This window comes from Camarhynchus parvulus, chromosome 1A, assembly GCF_901933205.1.
Source record: "Camarhynchus parvulus chromosome 1A, STF_HiC, whole genome shotgun sequence".
Taxonomy (NCBI): domain Eukaryota; kingdom Metazoa; phylum Chordata; class Aves; order Passeriformes; family Thraupidae; genus Camarhynchus; species Camarhynchus parvulus.
The window spans coordinates 56,964,070-56,983,491 of record NC_044586.1 but is presented as its reverse complement, the minus strand read 5'-3'; the positions used below and the strand labels follow the sequence as shown (position 1 = coordinate 56,983,491).

Below are 19,422 nucleotides of genomic sequence, written 5' to 3'. Positions count from 1 at the left end.
AGTTTTGACAAGGCTATGAATAAAGAAAATCGCAGCAACAGGAAAATAACCCAAAATGTCATTGCCCTTTAAGGGCACACAAAAGTGCCTCTGATAAAAGGTCAAATGCAGAGGATGAAGTATTAACAATTACAAATCCCCAAACAGTTGTATTCAATAAAAAACAAGGTACTGAATAATTGAAAATATACGAACAGAATAATCTGTCAAATGTGACACTCACACCTGGATCAAAATCCCTATGCAAGAAAAGTGCCAACTAGTAATGCTCAAGCTAGTGTTAAAAAAGCCAATCATTCTTATCAATACTTCAAGTTCAGCCTTCTTGTCTTTAATCACAGTTCATTAAATTGTAGGGCACTACAGGCACAATGTAAAATAGCTAGCCTGAGTAATTCAAAATATATAACCCCTCTCAGGAAAATACTTACGATATGGAAGGCAAAACAATTTATTTATATTCTTCAGTGCTCCATTACTTTTTAGTTTGCTTTTCTTTTAAATGACACACAGCCAAACAGAAGGATAAAAAGGAAATACACTTTTGCAACTTTCATGAGGACATGAAGATACCAACCCAAGGATATATAACTCAGAAGTAATGAAAACAAAGTGTAGGTTTTTTTCTTTTTTTAAGGAATAAGAATTTCTACTCCTTAATATGAAGCCTGTTAAAAGAACCTTATAGGCAGGCAGGATAGATATCAATGAGCCTCCAGTTAAGAAATTAGCAAAAAAAAAAAGGAGGTAATTTCTCCTTGATGAAGCAAAATTGGTTTCCTCTGTATGCTACAACTTCATCAAATGAGGATTTTAACTATTCAATTCATTAAGATGCCATCCACAGCTTTGGAAACTGTTCCAGAGCATGTGTGGAAGTTCTCTTTGATGGTTATACTGCTGCTATTGTTTAACCAAACTGCATTTTTAGCTTGGCTAATTCACCTCTTCCCCAACCTCACCCCCCCAACTTTTTCTTTTTTTTAATGCTTTCCCATCATTAATTAGTTTCCTCACAGTAAAAGTCAAGATGTCTTGACAAGCTCTCTAAAAGTACACTGCTTGATCCTCACTGTACCAGAGCTACATTTTATGAGGGGTTTTCCTTTTAACTGGGAAAGACCAAAGTTAACAAGACTATTAATGTACAAAACATAAAAATAATAACCAGAACTGTATCTGATGCTCTTTAGTCTAGCAAAGGACAATGCAGTATAAGAAGATGAAGCTTTAATCTTTCTGTTGCCAAAGAAAAATAGAAATGTCTCCTGGGAAATGGTATAGGGTGCCATCTTCACCAGCATTTAACAATGACACAGAACTGGAGTTAACAGAAGTCAAAGGGACAGAGTTAAGCATAGACTGCCAGCTTAAAAGTCTCCTAGAAAACAGATGGACCAAAAACCCTAAACAAACAGCAAGAACATTATCATACTTCAGGATTGTACTATGGCACAATATTTTGATATTCCAAGAAGTTATCTTCATTGAGGTTGGCATTTGAGAACAGAAAATTTTAATTTGAAAATCAAAACTACAGTTCCTTACATGCCAAGTACACTTAGGAATGCTACAAGCTGCATAACCACACTGACTTCTTATTTCCAACTGCTTTGTGGAGGAATAAATACAACTACATGTTCATACATTAAAAAATAAGTAAATCCAAGATACTGTAAATCTAAATACTGTACCACTACAAGAAGTTACTCAAGAGAAATGGCTTCAGAAGCAAACACCACTATTTCAACTCTATTGTTGATGACATTATGATATACTATGTTATAAGTGCACAATAACACCAAACAACCTCAAGAACTTATTTGATTTACATGGTTTATGCAGCAGCCTATAACAGCAAGTCTCTTCCAGGTAGGCTCACATCATATATAAATGAATGGTTTAATACTTAAAAATGGATATGTTTATCCTGCAGATGCAAGGATGTGAAACTGCTCTTAAAAACAGCTCAGTACTTTCTGACTTATAGGCTAGAACAGATCTGTTACTTTGCAGCACCGAGCTCTATGTTGTGTTCACTACCTCTACTCTCTCAAGCCCAGCAAGTCAGTCCTCTAATTAGCCAAATCCCTTCTCTTACCTTCCTGATTTCTACTGCCTAAGGTTCTATGATGCACTGCCTGCCATTAAAAATAGCTTGAACCACAACCAGATTTTTCTTTTTTTCTGCTCGATATTCCAGGAATCAAGCCCTTAAAACAACATCTGCCTCTATAATATTCACAGCCTCGCAGAGCCATCAACAGGATGGCTGCCACATGTCTGAACTCAGAGGCAAATGAAACAGTGGGTCTTCTTACACTCTGGAGAAAGGCAGATGCCAGCAAGGGCTCAAGAGAAGTGTTACAAAAACCTTTGCTAAACTAAAGCATTCCAGTGCTGCTCTGAAGCCAAGACCTTCACGTTACAATGCAGGGAACCTGGAAACATAAATCATGTGCCTGGCATGGACCTCATTTCTTACTGAGAGGATATGGACTGGATCTTACCAGGGATATTAGCAACAAACCACACTTAGTGGGAGATTCTGGGATAGATCTCTACAAGCCCTTGTCAACAGCAATAAAGACTCCCCATGACACAACCTCCAAGAGCCAAAAACCAGTAGTGCCTTCTAATGCTTTCTCATTCCATTGTCTGTACTACAGCTTTGAAGCAGCAATTCAATACCTGTGGAATAATGCATTTTGTGGTAAATATGATAGCCTAAAACACCTCAAAGTCTACTGACAGACATGCCTGGCATCACTGAATTTAAAAGCATTCTGCTGCATCCTCTAATTAAAGAAAGTCTGATACACAAAAATGAATGTGTCTGAAGGTGATAAAACTCTAAACAGAACAGAAAATTAAATATTCCTGCTTCACAGAAGAGCTCTGTGCAGCCAGAATCAATGTCTCAAATGAGGCCTTGTCCAGGCCTTTCTCAATGGACTACTGGAACCATAACACATCCAGCAAAAAATTATTTAACCACAAGCAGTTAATAGTTAATGTGTTTTCTATCAGGAGATTTCTATAATTTCCTAACCAGGCAATGCAACTACAAATCAATTAATAACATCTCTGTGTAGGTGTTCTTTAAATCTTACTCATTTCTAATGAAAATGATAAATTAGTAGATGCATTTCACATATATAATATGGAGTATTTATTTTGGAGAATAATTTTTTTAAAATAAATTATTAGTTATTTTACAACAATTCATGAGACTTTGAAGAGACCTATCTTCTAAAATTTCTTTTGTATTTTAGTACATTGCCTTTATTGTTTCTTCCTTAAAAAAAAAATATTTATCCATTTAAAGCTCTTTCACAGGTCTTAAAGTAATATTCCAGTATACCTTTCCTGAAAAAAGTCTGACTAGATTAAATACTATCTTCCAGACCTCTGGTCAATTATTTTAGTATTCTCTGGTGGTTTTTTAACACAGTACAGTTTTCTCCCAAGTCTTTATTGACCTTAAATCAAGCAATTCATAACTTAACATTCAATCACCCAGTGTAAAAGAATTGCTATAATGAAGATGAAGTAAAGGGAAGAGTAAACAAATTGGAATAATGGAGAAAAGCAGACAGGAGCTCACGGGATCTTTGTCGTTTACATGCATTACACTAACACTGATGGCAATACATGACTTACAAAGAGCTCAAAAATCCTTTCTGACACAGAGGAATTTACTCCCATCGAGCAGTAACATTATTCTATGTGCCTACTACCTGAACACAGGACCAGCTCTCACACTGCTCACCAAACCAGGTTAATGCCCAGGAAAGAGCTCAGCTCTGGAAGGGCACAGCAAGGCCTCCCACAGCTCCTTCTGTCCTGAAGCACATTTTATCCATGCACAAGTTCCATGTTTATGTACCCACTGTACCTACAGCCACATGCAGAGCAGCTTTTCAGTTACTGAAACAATCATAAGATACCTGAAGCTGGGCAGAATGGAACCATACAAGACTGAGGGCAATAAACACATTGTGAAAAAAATAGCATGATGGCTTGTTAACACACTAAATTCAACACCTGCCCCCACCATTAAATTAATAAGCTTTTTTCACCCTAGAAAATACTTCTAGATCTTTTTTCATTCACTGGATAGAAAGCTGTATTTCACTATAACCATTTTTCACTGTTATTTCAATCTAGGTCAAATCTGGTGGCAAGTCTTAGAACTGCCTGCCAAGGTGAAAGTAGTTACTCCTGGTTTGTTGTTAGCAGTCTATCCATACAAACACAACCCAGTATTTAGGTAATATGTTTTAAAAGTAAATAAACTATTTTTCTGTCCATCCCACTTACATTTTTCCATTACTGAATTGCTTTGTTGCCAAAAAGACTAAAAGAGGTACAGGATTTGTGAAGCTTACTTGTATTTAGACAAGTAAAATCTTGCTGGGCTATTCTTTTTCTTAATGTATTTAATTGATTCCATCCTCAGTAGTAGTGCCCTTTCATTATTATGCAATCACCTTCAAATTATTTTGATTAAACTAAATTTTATTAAACCTCATACAAAGCTAGTCCAGTCACCCTTTGCACACTTAAAAAAAAACAACAAAAAAATCACCACAGAAACAAATCACTGGACAAATAACAAATAAACCACTAGAAAAGTAATAAATAAACCAGACCTTGGGATCAAGCTTTTCAGAAATAATTGAAGGTAGTTTGTTAATCAATATCAAAAAATTCTAACAGAAATAATTCTGCTTTCAAATAACCAATAAAAAAATCATCACCTTGTTGTCATGCTAACTGAGAAATTAGTATATGCATGTGTTTCTCAAGACTCTTTAGAAAAATGGCTATTGTAAGAAATGTGCTTCAAAATGCCAATTTTGTACAAAATTTAAACCTTAGGATAAATATAAAAATATACCCTATATATAGATACACATTAATCCCATCAGAAAACAACATCCATAACATCCAACTTCTAATTAATGTAGATCAGTATCATAGACCTCAATCTGCAGCTTTGATAAAAGACAATCCAATGTTAGGTCATAGTAGTTTTAGCCTAGCTAGTCTCTAACTAACAGGATTTATTTGTTGTAACACGTTAATTTAATGTAACAAGTTCAACTTGAAAAGCTCAGCTTCCAGAACAACTAATTTAACTTCCTCTACAGGAAATATGCTTATTTGAAGGCATTGCTGGTATTTTCTGTGGAAAGAACACAAGATAACCACAAAAGTCTATTTGCAATGCCTCTGTTATGATTGTATGCAACGATTCTTACGAGAGCCATACGCCAGTTTGGCACTGTAATTCAGGAAAGAAAACATTCACTTACCGCAGTGTGACTGGAAAACCTGTGGCTTGACTACCTGATTGCAGATATTGCACACTACAAGATAGAAATCATCATGAGCTGGATAATGGCCAAATAAGTGCATATCTGTGGGAAAGTTAAAAATATATACAAGAATTAGAAGTTATGCTTTAAATATCTATTAAGAAAAAAAAATTGAAAATACTGTAGGGCCATTACTGTTATATTAATTTACACAAAGCAAATGTATACATTGCTCCATAAGAGCTTCTTACTATGTTAAAGAGAGTTTTTTCCCTCTTTTAGGTTTCAAGGTCCTGTACTAATGCTGCAGTCTCATCCCTTCAGTCTAAGTCAGAACACAGACTGCAACACCTTTTATTAACACTTACTGCCAAGAAGTGGAATAAGCATTTCTCTACTGGTCAAATGTTGAAACAGTAAAGAAATATTTAAAAAAAATTCTGCCTAAAGATCCTTATAGAAAACATGTTGCATAGGTTATTTCTATGTTACAATATTCTAAGCTTGACTATAAGTTGCTTGAGAAAAGCTCCTGCTTAAAAGCTGGTTATAGTAACCAAAGTCAAGGATCCTACAGCTTCAAATACAGCCAGGAATATCATGCCATATGAAATTTCTGATTCTGTGTAAATCCCCTTCCCTAGTTCTAACACTCTGCTGTTTGTCCCCAACAAACACTGTGGGAAGAGACCAAATTGGTTAATAAGGTATTTCTTGGGGATGGTATGAGGAATTTAATGAAATCCAAAGACAGGTACAGTCAGATGATGACAGGCACTTGTCCCTCTCAGATGAAACACATAATGCAATACATGCATTCCTAAGCCATTACAAACAGAGTAAAATGGGCTTAAATTACTAACTGAAGTCCTCAGAACTAACATTACAAGTGAGGTAACCTGTTCTACTCTTCATTGGTATAACTTAAGAACAAGCACACACACTCATCCATCACAGCTTGCAGGACAGAAACTCCAGCCACTTTTATGTATTTCAGTGGGATCATGTCACCATACCCAGTTTTCCTAATGAATGTGCTGCTGCACTGGTAACCCCATGCCAAGTAGTGGCCCCATAGATCACACTACCTCTCACATTATAAAAATAAAAATGTTGTAAATTTCAGTGTTACTCAGAAGCATCTGAAATCTGTTACAGAACTTACAAATGTAGACTGAAATATTAATCTGGTGCTTTTTAAACAGGAGGAAAATTGAGAGAACAAACATGTAAAACAGCAGCTGTGATTGATAAACATCAACAACTAAATCCAACTTCTCCATTAAGTCACGTACTTCTCAAAAATAGTGATTTCTTTCAAAAACTAACTCAAGCAAGTACCTTAGTTCACTAGTTCTTTACTAAAGCAATTATTTTGGCCCTAGAACTACTTTCATAAGTAATTTTGCTCTGGCCTCTGGTGTTGTAGGTAACATCACTGCTAATGATGGCAGTGCTTGGCATGATAAAGTGCAAAATGTCTTCAGCTCCCAAAAGTGCAGAGGAATGGGGCATCACACTCATGGTAATACAGGCAGTACCACAGGTAGATCCAAAGAGGCTCATTCAAGAATTTTTGGGCACAAACCAGCCCCACTAACCTGCAGGTATTTCATAGTATGATATGATGTGCATTGTTCCTTCATCTACTGAAAACAAAAACCCTTTCTGTTACTGCTTGTACCAGGCTATGAAATCCAGTTGAAAGGTTAACCAGACATAACACATTTTCAGCCTAAATTTAAAAGAATGCTGGTGGTGAGGTACTGTGGTACTTCTGGTGAAGCCAAAGTTAGGTTCAATCATATCTTCCTTAGTGGTAAAACAGATAAACAAACCCCTAAGCAGGCACCAAAACAGGCCTTTTTATTCTATTTATTGTTTTAATATGATAATTCAGTGACCTTAAAAATTATTTTACAATGGCAATTCTTAGCTGGATAGTTTTGATCACAACCTAGAGATTTCCAATAACAGCACTGCAAATTGCACAGAAAGGAATACTTCTTCTGGATATGATTTGACACAAAGTCTCAGCTCAAAAACACACATTTAATTACAGTTATGAAATATTTTTATATGGTTAAAACACATCAAAATATTGTTTTCTGTTGTTTGAAAGGTATGGTGACAATCTTCTTACAAAAACATAGAGACTTTGCCCTTCACAAACAGAAAAGTTACAACTGTTTTCCAGTTTAAATTACTTAAGTTCATTTAAACTTCACAGGTCTGTATCCTAACCTTTAAAACATGTCCTGCTCTGAGGTGTCTAAAGCTTGGCTGGGTCTGAGTCTGAGTTTTTATGATTTCTGGCTGCAGGGAGTAACTTATAAAAAACATAAGGTATTAATACTGGCAAAAACCATTCAAGGACATAGGTGGGAAAAGGAATCATGTTAGTTCACAGGATGACAAAACCATCTATCTTTTCATCAGGCACTGCCAAGGAGCCGGAGCAATGAATGAAAAGTCCTGTGAGCTTCCTCCACTACCCTGGCAAACACCACTGCACCTAGCAGGTAAATAGCACCATTCCAGGTTTTGGTTTTTTTCATACTCCAGATGGGTTGATATACAAAGAAACTGCAGAGACGTGTAGGAGAACACACCAAAATGCTGCTGTGAGATACACAGCATCAAAAGGATGCACAGATGCAGACTAAGTGACATCCTGAAGCAGCATTTTGGAAGTTTTTTCATTTTGCAGGTGCCTAGAAGTAGTCCATTGTAAAGGTGAGTCTTCTGTATGAAGTTATCAGCTCCCTCTCAAGAGTCCACTTAAAATAATCCAAGAATCTCGAGGACACAAGACTGCAGGTTGAAAATAAGAATCACAGCACACAAATGTACTGTTATTATTGAATCAGAATAGGTTTAAAAAAACTAAAATTAAACACCATCTTTCATGCTTTCAAGATTCCTTAAAACTCTCACTATGCAGGAGTTTTTAAGAAAAGAAAATTCTTTAAGTTCAAGCACTAACTCTCTTAGTTTATTCATGTCAAACAGATTGGCACAAATCTGTTCTCATGATTAAATTCATGATTTGTAATGATATAAATTACTTTCCAATTGAAATTGCACAACATATTAATATTGTCTCACTACGAAGTCCAACTGGGGATACACTTTATTAGATACAATAACACTACAAATACAATCCAGATCAGAGAATTTACAATGAATAAAGCAAGGAACATTTGAAATTTAAACTAAAGTAGAAAAGATTAACAGTTATATATCTTTTCATACAGGTTTTTCTGTTTTTAGTAAGAACAGTTCAATGCTACCATGTCCTACTCAAATAGCCAAGATTGAAAGATTATTTTAGACACTTGTATCTTTCTTAGATCAGATTGCAGCCATTTGACAATTTAGACCTTCTGTGTGCAACAAAAAAGACAATGGACTCTCCAAACAAAAAACTGTCTTCTAAAGGCAATAATCACATCTCCCTGCCTGCTTAGTCAGAAAAAATCGTGATAAGCCTTTCAGAAAAGACTACTTTTGGGGAAGAAAACATGTCTCTAAAGGCAGCTCAGGAAAGACTTTTTCATGGGAAGAGGCAAGACCACTGAAAAAGACAAATAATTACTGAATAAGGTGAGAGACTATCAAATGCTACTGAAATAATTATCAAGGTACAAAAAGAAAAAGGAAGGACAGAAAAGCAATTGTAAAGAGTATTTATTTTCTACCAAAAATTGCCTACCCCCTAGAAGTGAAACAAAGTGACCACAGCATGCATGACTCACCACACACTGGCCCAAGCCTCCCACAAGGTAAAAGCACTCGCTAGCCCCCATCACAGTCACCTCATTTTACTGGAAGATACTTCCAGCAGAAAATGAGCTACTGAACTAACAGCATGCAAAAGGACCCATATCATGGGAAAGATATTCTATATAGGTGGAAATCTGAGACAGTGAATTCTGCCTGTTCAAAATTACTTTCTTTGTGCATACTTTGCTATGGCACTTGAAAAATGAATACAACTTTTGCCTGTAGGTGTTATATTACTAACATTTGCAAATAAAAAGAGAGCTGTAGCCATATGACATAGTTTTGTAAGACACCAATTTAGTGAAATGTGCATTAAGAACACAAGTATCAGAGAAAAAATAGAAAATGTTGCTTCTGCAAATTGTGGCACAAACACAAAAATGCAGGTGTCAGATATGACTTTTTATCTTCTCCAATAACACACAGAAAGGAATTATTTTTAGTAACAATCCAAGGCAGATGACTTACATTAAGTTCCTTCTCTATTATTATATAATTCATAATCATTTACATCCCACTGTATAATAAAATACAAGCTAGAAATACTCTAAAACATTCTTCCACTGCAGAATTAAGGTTGTCAAACAGTAAGACCTCACAGTATTGCGTGGGAAATCAAGTTTTAATGATGATCTTTTGCTATAAATTATACACACTTTAAATGTTCACTTATATATCTGTTGCTCCACTAAATATACCCACAAAGCCTCCTTTGAAAAATATTAGTGATGTTTATGTGCCAAGAGAGAAAAAGGGAGTGAGGAGGGGAAGAGAAAGACTATTCAAGACACACTGCACACTGGTTTAAAATTAAAAAAGAAAAGCTAAAGAAAAAGCAATAGCAAAAATGTGGACAAAACCAAATATATGTGATTCTTCCAGCTCCTGGAGCTACACATTTTTAAACTCTATATCTAGAATTGTGCCCAGTATTTCCCTCTTGTTCCACAGAAGCAACAAATCTGTACATCATTCAAGAACTGGAGTAAAGTACAAAATCTGTCAGTGCAGTAGATTACTTCTACATTTGAGATTACTTAAAAAACTAAGTAATTTGAATGGTGAATTGAAACTAGAAACTGCAACAATAAAAAGACAATCTTCAGGGCATTATTCAGACAGCAGTTAAACACACTTGCATAGACAGGTTGGTCTTATCATAGAAATAAATGTCACACTCTTTCCATTTAGCATGAGCTTATTCTCCCCCGAGTGCAGTTTTCCTTTCTTACACAAAAACCAGTAAGTCACTTCAGTAATTAGTTCACCAGAATAAATTGCATTTTACCTCTGAAAATGTCAGTCACAGTTGCAAATTAATCATAGAATGATTTAAACTGAAAGAGATCGCTGGATGTCATTTACTCCAAAATCCTGCTGAAATTGTGGCTAACTTCAGGGTCAGAGCCACAAAGTAACGCTCAAGATCATTTTCTGATGGAAAAATGCAGGTCATGCAAGTAATCATGAAGTTGAGGACAAAATAGAATTAAAATATACACAACAGTATTAACAAAGGACCAAACACAACTGTCATAAGTCCTGACTGATACCCTTCAGGTGCTAATACAAGGAACGTAAGTTTCTGCATGCTAAAAAGTCAAATGAGAAAGAAAATCAATGAGAAGAAAACAGAAATACTGGCCTTCTCAGGAGCAGCAATAATAAATGAAACATGATCATCGTAAAGGAAAAAAAAAAAAAAAGTAGGGAAAAAGCAGCAAATAGACTTAGGTGTCAGTGTGGTAAAGAGTCAAGGTCATGACACCTTTAAACCAGTCCAGTATGGTTGAATGGTATGCTGCCTCCCAGGTTAGAGCAATCATGAGGACAGTGGCAATCCTAAAGAATGCTGGGAATAGCTCATTAATTATAGTGTAAACAATAAATACCAGCCCCAATGACGCAGAAGGACTTCGTACTCCACGGCCTTATCGAGGTATTATGAAATGGTACCCAAGATGGAAACGGTGCCTTCTATTCCCAAAGAGCAATAGTAAAAGAAAAAACAAAAAGTTCATAATTGGGAACCGGTGATCTAAACAAATATTGTGGATTAACCATATCTGCATATCTTTTGTAACTACCTTTGTTTGGAAGGGATTACAAAGTAAACTATGCAACACTGACATTACTGTTTTGCATAAGACACTACATACCAAAAAAGAGAAGAATGAAATAAGCACAGGAAAATGTGATAATGTTGTTCTTCCATAATTCTGAAGGCTTTTTTGTCATTTATGTAGGCTATTTGCCACCCACTCTAAGGTAATTTGGCAATAGAGGACCAGAATTGCCTGGGCTACCAGATTAACATACCACAAGAATACTGGAAAACACAAAACTTCCGCTTCAAAAAGTATGCTGCATACCTGTGACACCAAAAAATCTCAGTTTTTCATGCCAGTTTAACAAGATGAGGACAATAAAACCAATGTTTGTAATTGATATGGACATCACTCAATTATACAGTATCTAGTTTTCAGTCAGGTAAGTGTAATTGTAACATAAGAACACGAGGCAACTGTAACAACTCCAGTAACAGCTACAAAATCGTTAACTGTTCTTACATTTTTCCTTAATTATTTGATTGTACTTCAGGGAAATTATCTAAAGGAGTTTCTTCCGCAGGAACCTGGGTTTTGAACTGCCTTCTATTCTACATACAACATATTTCAGGAACTATAGCAACTGCTTATGTAGTTTGCATTATAAAACTGTACAGTCAACACCCAGAAGAAAATCCTGCTATATTGTAAAACAGATACCAGTTAAACATCTTAAGATCCAAAGACATAAACAAATGAAAAAAAAAAAAAAAACAAAAATCCCAAAACAAAATCAAATTTTCCAGAAATCAGTTACCAAATATCCCTCAAAAATCTAGGTGAGCAAAATACAAGGAAGAAAAGGCTTTTAATGTGTTCAAAAGCAAGCTAGAAGAGTAATGTAAATGTAAACAGTATTTTCAAACATTTAGATCTGGCTTTTGGGATTTAAGGAGATGTGTGCCACCAAGTATCTCTATTTTCCCAACCAGATACATTTAGTCTAATTAAAGCTATCACCTCCAGCTACAAATTCCATCTTGCTTATGTCTGGAAATCTTCAGAACAGCAATGGTACTATCAAATGACAGCAAAAATTAAATTACTGAGGGCAAGGAAAAAAAGACACATTATTTATAAGGATCCAGACCATGTACTCCATATCCAGAAGTGACATTCTATCTATGTAACATACAGCATAACTGTCCCCAGACTCCTGAGTACAGAAAGCATGGCAAAGAGCTGATCAGAGATTTCTAACCCTGCAGATACAGTGGATTTCTCTTAGATCTCACATATATGACTACCAAAAACCTTGGAGAGTGAGCATGGCTGCACACAGGCATACATACAAGGGATAGGGAATGTGCAGGAAAATCATCAATCTCTACATTAGAATTCTGATTTCTTAACATCCCATGGGCAGACATAAGGGAGGAATGGCTGGAAATCATCTTCATTTCTCTCATAATTCAAAGTGAACCTCATGCACCCTGACTAGGCAGTCTCCACCAACCACCACAGAGCAAAAGAACAATTCTTTCCTTCTCAAATATGTATCAAGAGAAGTCTCACTGCAAATGAGACTTGTCATCACAAGCAGTACCCTTCATGGATGATGGCACTAAATTTCAGCTCAGATTGATGGATAATTCTCTGGAATCAGACATTTGACCTTCAGCAACAGTTAGAGGGTTGCACCACATCCATATTTTCTGCAGCAGGTGGACTCTGACAACTTCTATGCTGGGAAAACACACCTTGACACAGGAAGAGATGTCATCTGCAAATTAACTACAATAACTCATAGAAATACACAGTGTTTCAGCTTTTGATTTTTCTGCATGAAGATGATTAAGCTTTCTGATACATAGCCAAATAAACTAAACAGGTTTGGAAACACCATGAGCATACTGGTCCTGAAGAAGCAATAAGATGAAGCTCTGGAGATACCAAATGCCGCTTGACAAAGAATCAAAATAATTTAACAACCCGTCTGTAAATTTCACAACAGTACCTTTGTACCACACATCATCTTTAGAGTGAGTCAGAGTGAATACTAAAGTGTTTTTTCCTTATTTTTCCCCATTTTCTTCATAGCTTCAATGATCTTATATTAAGTGAACAAATATTAGTGAACTAAAAAATAAAATTTGAAAGAAAAATAACTTCTTCGACACTTACTAACATTTTCTTTTGTTTTTGTTTTTTTTTTTTATAAAGGAAATATTGAATATGTCATATTAGGGACTTCTAATAGTCATATTAGGGATTACTGAGTTTGGAGCAAAAAGAAATGTTTTAAATCCAATTAGTTTGCAATACTTTTACTAATTCCAACATTTGGAGTGCTAGTAATGAAATACAACAAAGACAGCAGGTTTTATTCTTTCATTTTCTTCAACGCACACTAAGAAGAAGTTATCTATGCACTAAAACAGTCCTACAGAGAAAAATCCCATGGCCACAAAAACCCCTTCATTCCTATTTCTTCTGTGCAGACTGCCATGAAGCAGACTTTAATCCTCCAACTGGTGTTTCCTTCATAAACACTCAGCAAGACACAACTGGCACTCACACACTTGCCTGCAAAGCTGTATTATCTTCTGCACAAGAGTGACTCTGGTTTAAGGCAGTACAACTGGACTGAAGGAGAGAGCTGGCTTAATTCCTGGCTCCCAAACAACATTCTTGCATGACCCTGATTAGATTTTTCTGTGCCTCAGTATCCCATCTCTAAAAACAGGATAATATGCTCTTTGTCTGTCCTGCCTGTTTAGATTGCAGCCTTTCAGTATTCTCTTACTATTTGTCCATACACTGGGACCACAATGGGGCCCTTCATTGTGGCTGGGACCTCACTATGACAATAGAACAAGCAACTAATAAGATAACTTGCAGTGTGTGTTACAAGCACTGTGTGACAATCTTGACAGAAATTCTGATTTTTTGATTAAGGACATAAGTTATTAAGGATTAAAGAAAGTCTTATAAAAATGAATTTTTCACACCTTTCTAGGCCACCTCTTTAGTAACATTATTATTATTATTGAAAATAAAATAGCATTATCAGAAAAATATCTCTCAGAAAATGACCAATTTTTATAGTAGGGAAAACTATGAGTAAATGCGCAAATAAACATTGAGAAAAATAAAATCTTTACTCTCACCTATGCAATTTTATAAAATGCTAAGTATTTCATTGATCTTGACTTCTCCCTACAAAAAGAGCCAAGGCCAAGAACATCTTTTAATTTACCTCTCTTCTCACCCAAAATAGAAAGAGTCTGCTCATTCTTAATCAACAGTTGGATATTAAATGGAAATTTATTGTCTAAACATACTGTCTAAAAGGACACAAATAATTCTTATGCTAACTCTCTGAGCTTTTTCTGTATTGCCTCCTACACCTGTAACAGCACCTCTTTTCAGGAATATTGCCTCTCATGTAACTCAACTCTCTGAAGAAAGTTACTTTCAGATAGACTTTCAATAACATAATCTTTTTCCTTCACACAGTTTCAAATGAAATAGATTTGGTTCTCTTTCTTGTAGGCATACAGATCAAACTACTGCTGAAAGTGTTCAGCTGTGGGGTTTTTTCAGTTAGAGGACTTCATGCCAAGGAAAAATACATGAGAAAAAATATTAATGAATAACAGGAGGTGGGAAGATGAATGAGAAACTTCCTAACCAAAATTCAAACATACAAAATATCTACCCCAAGGCCACTTAGATAAAACTGCAAAAAAATTCCTACAAATTGAAGAGCAGCCTATAGTTCCACTATCACACAACTCCAGACAACAGCTCTCATTCTAAGAATTCTGGTCTCAAGGGAATAATTATCTCTGCAAGTGCAATCACTCAAATCAGACTTGCACTGTCTGAAAAAGCATATACACATCAGCTCTTACACTGAGATTTATATAGTACACTTTCATGCACACCACAAACATTTCCCAGGATAGGAATATGTTCCTGCTGGTTCAACATGTTGCCTACAGACAAACAAGTCAGGCAGTGCAGCACTCTGAGCTGGCACAGCAGTCTCATCCTTACTGCAGGAGGTAAAAGCTTTGCTGGACTAACAGAGTCCACAAGGAGAGCCTGCTGCACACCTCAGGGAGTGTTCTCACCTCCAACAGACACAACCCTTTATGAATATGGTCATGAAGGGCTCAGGTCAACACCAGTCTGTATGTCACTAAAATGTTCATCAAATCTTCAGTATGAACATATTAAAGAATATATATATCTATCTATATCTATCTATACCTATCTATATGTATATATATATATATATATATATATATATACACACACACACACTGTATTCAGAGGTATTCGGTTCCCTCCACCTCCCTCCTTCCTCCAAGAGTGCTACTAACACTTTCTCAAAGGTACAGGATCAACCACAATTTAAAGCCACAAAATAAAGCTTTGCAGTTAAAGTGACCACCCTGTAAAGGAGCAAACTCCACTAGCAAGACAAGCTCATGAAATTTGCTGCCATCAAACGAGAGTAAGAACAAGTTTTTTGTTCCTACATCAAGCAAAAAAAAAGGTCTTAAGAAACTTGTGGAGATTTTATCAACTAAAGGATGAGCAGAAGAAACTCTGTATGTTTTCCTCTGAAATATTAAGACATTTCAGTTCTGAAGACCTTCAAAAAATTTACAGGGCAAGTCTAAAACAACCTGCCCATCTAGTAGTACTGAAGAAGCAAAAGAAAGAAATGAAAAGCAATGGAAGGCACACTTACTACTTGTATCTGTCATCAACTTGTTATGTTGCACAGTACCTATTCCTGAGACAAATCATTGGTTTAATAATGTCACTCAAAGGCATACATACTAATATAATAGAAGCTATTAGTGGGGGCTCTTTCCTTTTAATGAAAGAAAGAAGCAGTTTATTAGCTCAATCACATTATTGTTGTGTTTCAATTTTTGCTACACTGAATACTGCACAAGTCATATTCTCATCCGCACATGTAATACTCACTATCTAGCAAGAAAAAAAAAAAGCCAGAATTTTGTTTTTGTGTTCTCAAACAGAGACTTGGGAAAGCTTCAGATGTCCCTGGAACTGTTTTTTTTTGTTTCCTGGACAGAAGAAAATGTGGCTTTTGTGAAATAAACCACTCAAAATATGTAAAGATAACAGTTTTTCCTAATTTTAATCTTAAATACATGATTACTACAAGGATCCTTCCAGTTCACTGCTCTTCACAACAGTAGATCACCTTCCACTACTTGGCAGCAGCAATGACTTACTAGTTCATACTTGACTGGTACTTCGAGGGGAAAAGTACCACCAAGTAGCATTTCTTCTTCAAATACCACAAAGTAGCATTTCTAAGACTCCAGAAACCTTCCTCTTTAAAGGAAGACCACTGATGATCAAGTATCAGCAGGCTGAGTTGAGATGTGCTACACTGAGGTTCAAATAAAAATGTTTCAGATCCATTTGACCAGGAAGGTAGCAAGACTCCTTCTCAGTGCAGTCCCCAAGTTGCCACTCCTTGCAGCAGGTACACTGCAGCTTCACTGCTGTTGACACCTGACTGAAATTAGGATATGAAAGGCTCAGACATTTCTACTGGGCTGCTAAGAACGTCCTAAGAACATACACAAAAAAAACCTCACCAAGATTAAAGCAGGCTGCTGAAAATGGCTCTGCTCAGTGACTGTCTCAGGCTCCTGGCACAAACATGTGAGAGGACGGCAACAACCTCTGCTGACAGGACCTGGTCCCAGAGCAATGCTTTCACCTCCACCCAGCTTCTGCATCAATCTCACCCACCTAAGAGCTCACTGACATCAGCAGACCACTTAACACATGCTGCAGTCCGATGCCTGTCAACTTGGCCTAGAAGCAATCTCATGTCACAGACATTTCTTTTATGAAAAATCCTCTCTCAGGATTTTTCCTGCTGAAGCTGAGAAGTTCAGCAACAAGACGTAAACAGTAAGTTATCTGCTGCTGTGGCATGCAACAGGTCCATCTGGATTGGCCCAGCTTAGATGTTTAGAAATAATGGCCAATCCAGAACTGAGCTCACTCGGACACAGTCCGAGAGAGCAAAGTTTGTTATTCATTCTTTCTATTCTATTCTTAGCTTAGCAAGCTTCTGAAAAGCTCTCCTGCTTTTTCTTTGTAGTATAGTTACAGCATATGTATATATCTTAAAATAATAAATCAAGCCTTCTGATCATAGAGTCAAAGATCTCGTCTCTTCCTTCACCCAAAAACCCTTGTGACCACCGTCACAATCTCCCTTCCAGCATTATCCTTTGCTGAGGATTTGGGTGTAGAAAAGCAATTGTTCATTTATTTCTGAGGATTGGGGTGCATGGAAGCAGTTGCGAATTCATTTCATCCAGTATTGAGAGTGTTGTGCTAGGTCTTCAACAACTAAAAAAATATCAACCAACCAGTTCTGTTTAAAGACTGATTCTTCATGTGTTTAGAATCCACATTGTTTTTCTTCAAGTCTGCTGTGCCCTCTAGCACTCCATGATTTATCTAATTGTAGGGTCACTGGAACAAGAGGTTTCCTAGATAAAGTTCAAGACACAGCTTTTCAGAGACACTCCGTTCTCCGGCACATATCTGGCTTCAAGAGTGCCTTGAATTGACAGAAAAAAAGGAGATAAAGGAGCAAAAATACACTGCCTTGTCTCATGGATTTCAACTACACTCCAGCATCATAAAAATTCATCAAGATGTATGGACAGAGAACACTTCAGAGACTTTTTCACCTATCTCATTTAACAAAAATATCTTCCACATTATCATAAGGAACAAACCTTACCCCCATTTACTTTAACAGTAAAGGTCCTTGGAGGGCTGTTACTAATTACTGCATAATCCAACAGACAGGACAGTGGACAAAGGAGGAGACAAACCCTGCACTCCTTCATCCTCTATGGGGAAAGCTTTTAGAAAAAAATCTTTAATTTTTAGTGTCTTTCCCTGTACATCAGGAAGAATTATGTATATTTGTAACCTATAATTAAGCACTTCCAAATTTACGAACGAAAAGCATCACATAAGAAAAGAAGTATATCCATTATTATGCACATTTGAATAAATGCTAGCAACTCATCTGCAACTTTATGTGATAATTACAATGGCATAAGTGACAGCTAATTCCTATCACAGCATTTCATCTGGAAAAACACCACTGGTATTACTACTTTTCCAAAAGACTGAATTGAACAAAATCCAGCTTCTGAAAAAAAAAAAATCTCAACAGAAATTAGCCTAAATATGGTACAGCAGCCATGTGAGTCAACATCCATCCACTAAAAATTATTTGATGTTCTCCAAGTTGCAGACCAGAAGCAAACTCTGGAGCCGCTTGCATGAGCTGAAACTGCTTCAGTGTGAAGAGGTACATACACATTTTGAGGGATGCAACACATCTCAGCACAGGACTGCACTGTGTATGCTATTGCAGCAGCAGAGCTGTAGAAGGTACCAGCCTCAGGAATCTTGCCAGCAGGTTGGTGAGAGATTAATGTGGTGCATGGATTTAATGAAAGGTAATGAAGGGTAATACAACACCAGACAGAATCATTATTCCAATCATAAGAGTCTGTGAAATTCTTTGTTAAGGAGTCTAAATACCTTAGTATAGACAAAACTAACACTAACACCAACTAGCACTAACACTCCACCCAGCACAGCGCATAAAATGAACATATACATCTCCAAAGTGCATTTTTGGAGTATCATTCACAAAACCTCCATGTTAGTGATGTGCACTGCAACAATCTTATCTTGGATAGACATGTGAGCTTTGTTGAACTGTGTCTGAATGGCAGACACAACTTAATGTTAATGTAAACTCCCTGTTAATGAAGCTTCTGTGAATGATCTATCCAACTACTCTGCAATTAAATACCATCCAAGATCATAAATATCTTTTCATCATAGGAAGCCTCTGCCTAAGGAGAACTCAAGTCCCAAATACACTTTCCTCCAGAGTGTTAAAATAAAAAGCATCTTCAAAGCTTCTTAAATTAGTTTCATACCACATTTTGTTAAAGTCTCCATGTTGAAGAGCAGTACATTATTTGATATCTAAAATAGCAGAGCGAAATGACTCTGTTTAAAACTTGTCTCTCAGTTGCAAGCATTAAAGAATAAAGAATCCTTATAGTTTATAAAACTGTTTTTTTTTATTTTGATTATAACAAGATGGTTCTGCAATGCAAAAAGCTTGCAAGAACAGCGAGAAAGGAGAAGCACAT

At 36.3% G+C, this 19,422-nt stretch overlaps 1 protein-coding gene across 3 annotated transcripts in view; it reads right to left on the bottom strand.

The window, feature by feature from the left end:
* The window catches only part of ATXN7L1 (ataxin 7 like 1), a 111,670-nt gene that overhangs the window by 69,978 nt on the left and 22,270 nt on the right, over positions 1 to 19,422 (bottom strand). For all 3 annotated transcript variants that reach the window (XM_030961110.1, XM_030961108.1, XM_030961109.1), the window contains exon 3: positions 5,322 to 5,426. In XM_030961110.1, coding sequence (XP_030816970.1) covers positions 5,322 to 5,426 — 105 coding nt within the window. The remainder of the gene's footprint in view (positions 1 to 5,321; positions 5,427 to 19,422) is intronic.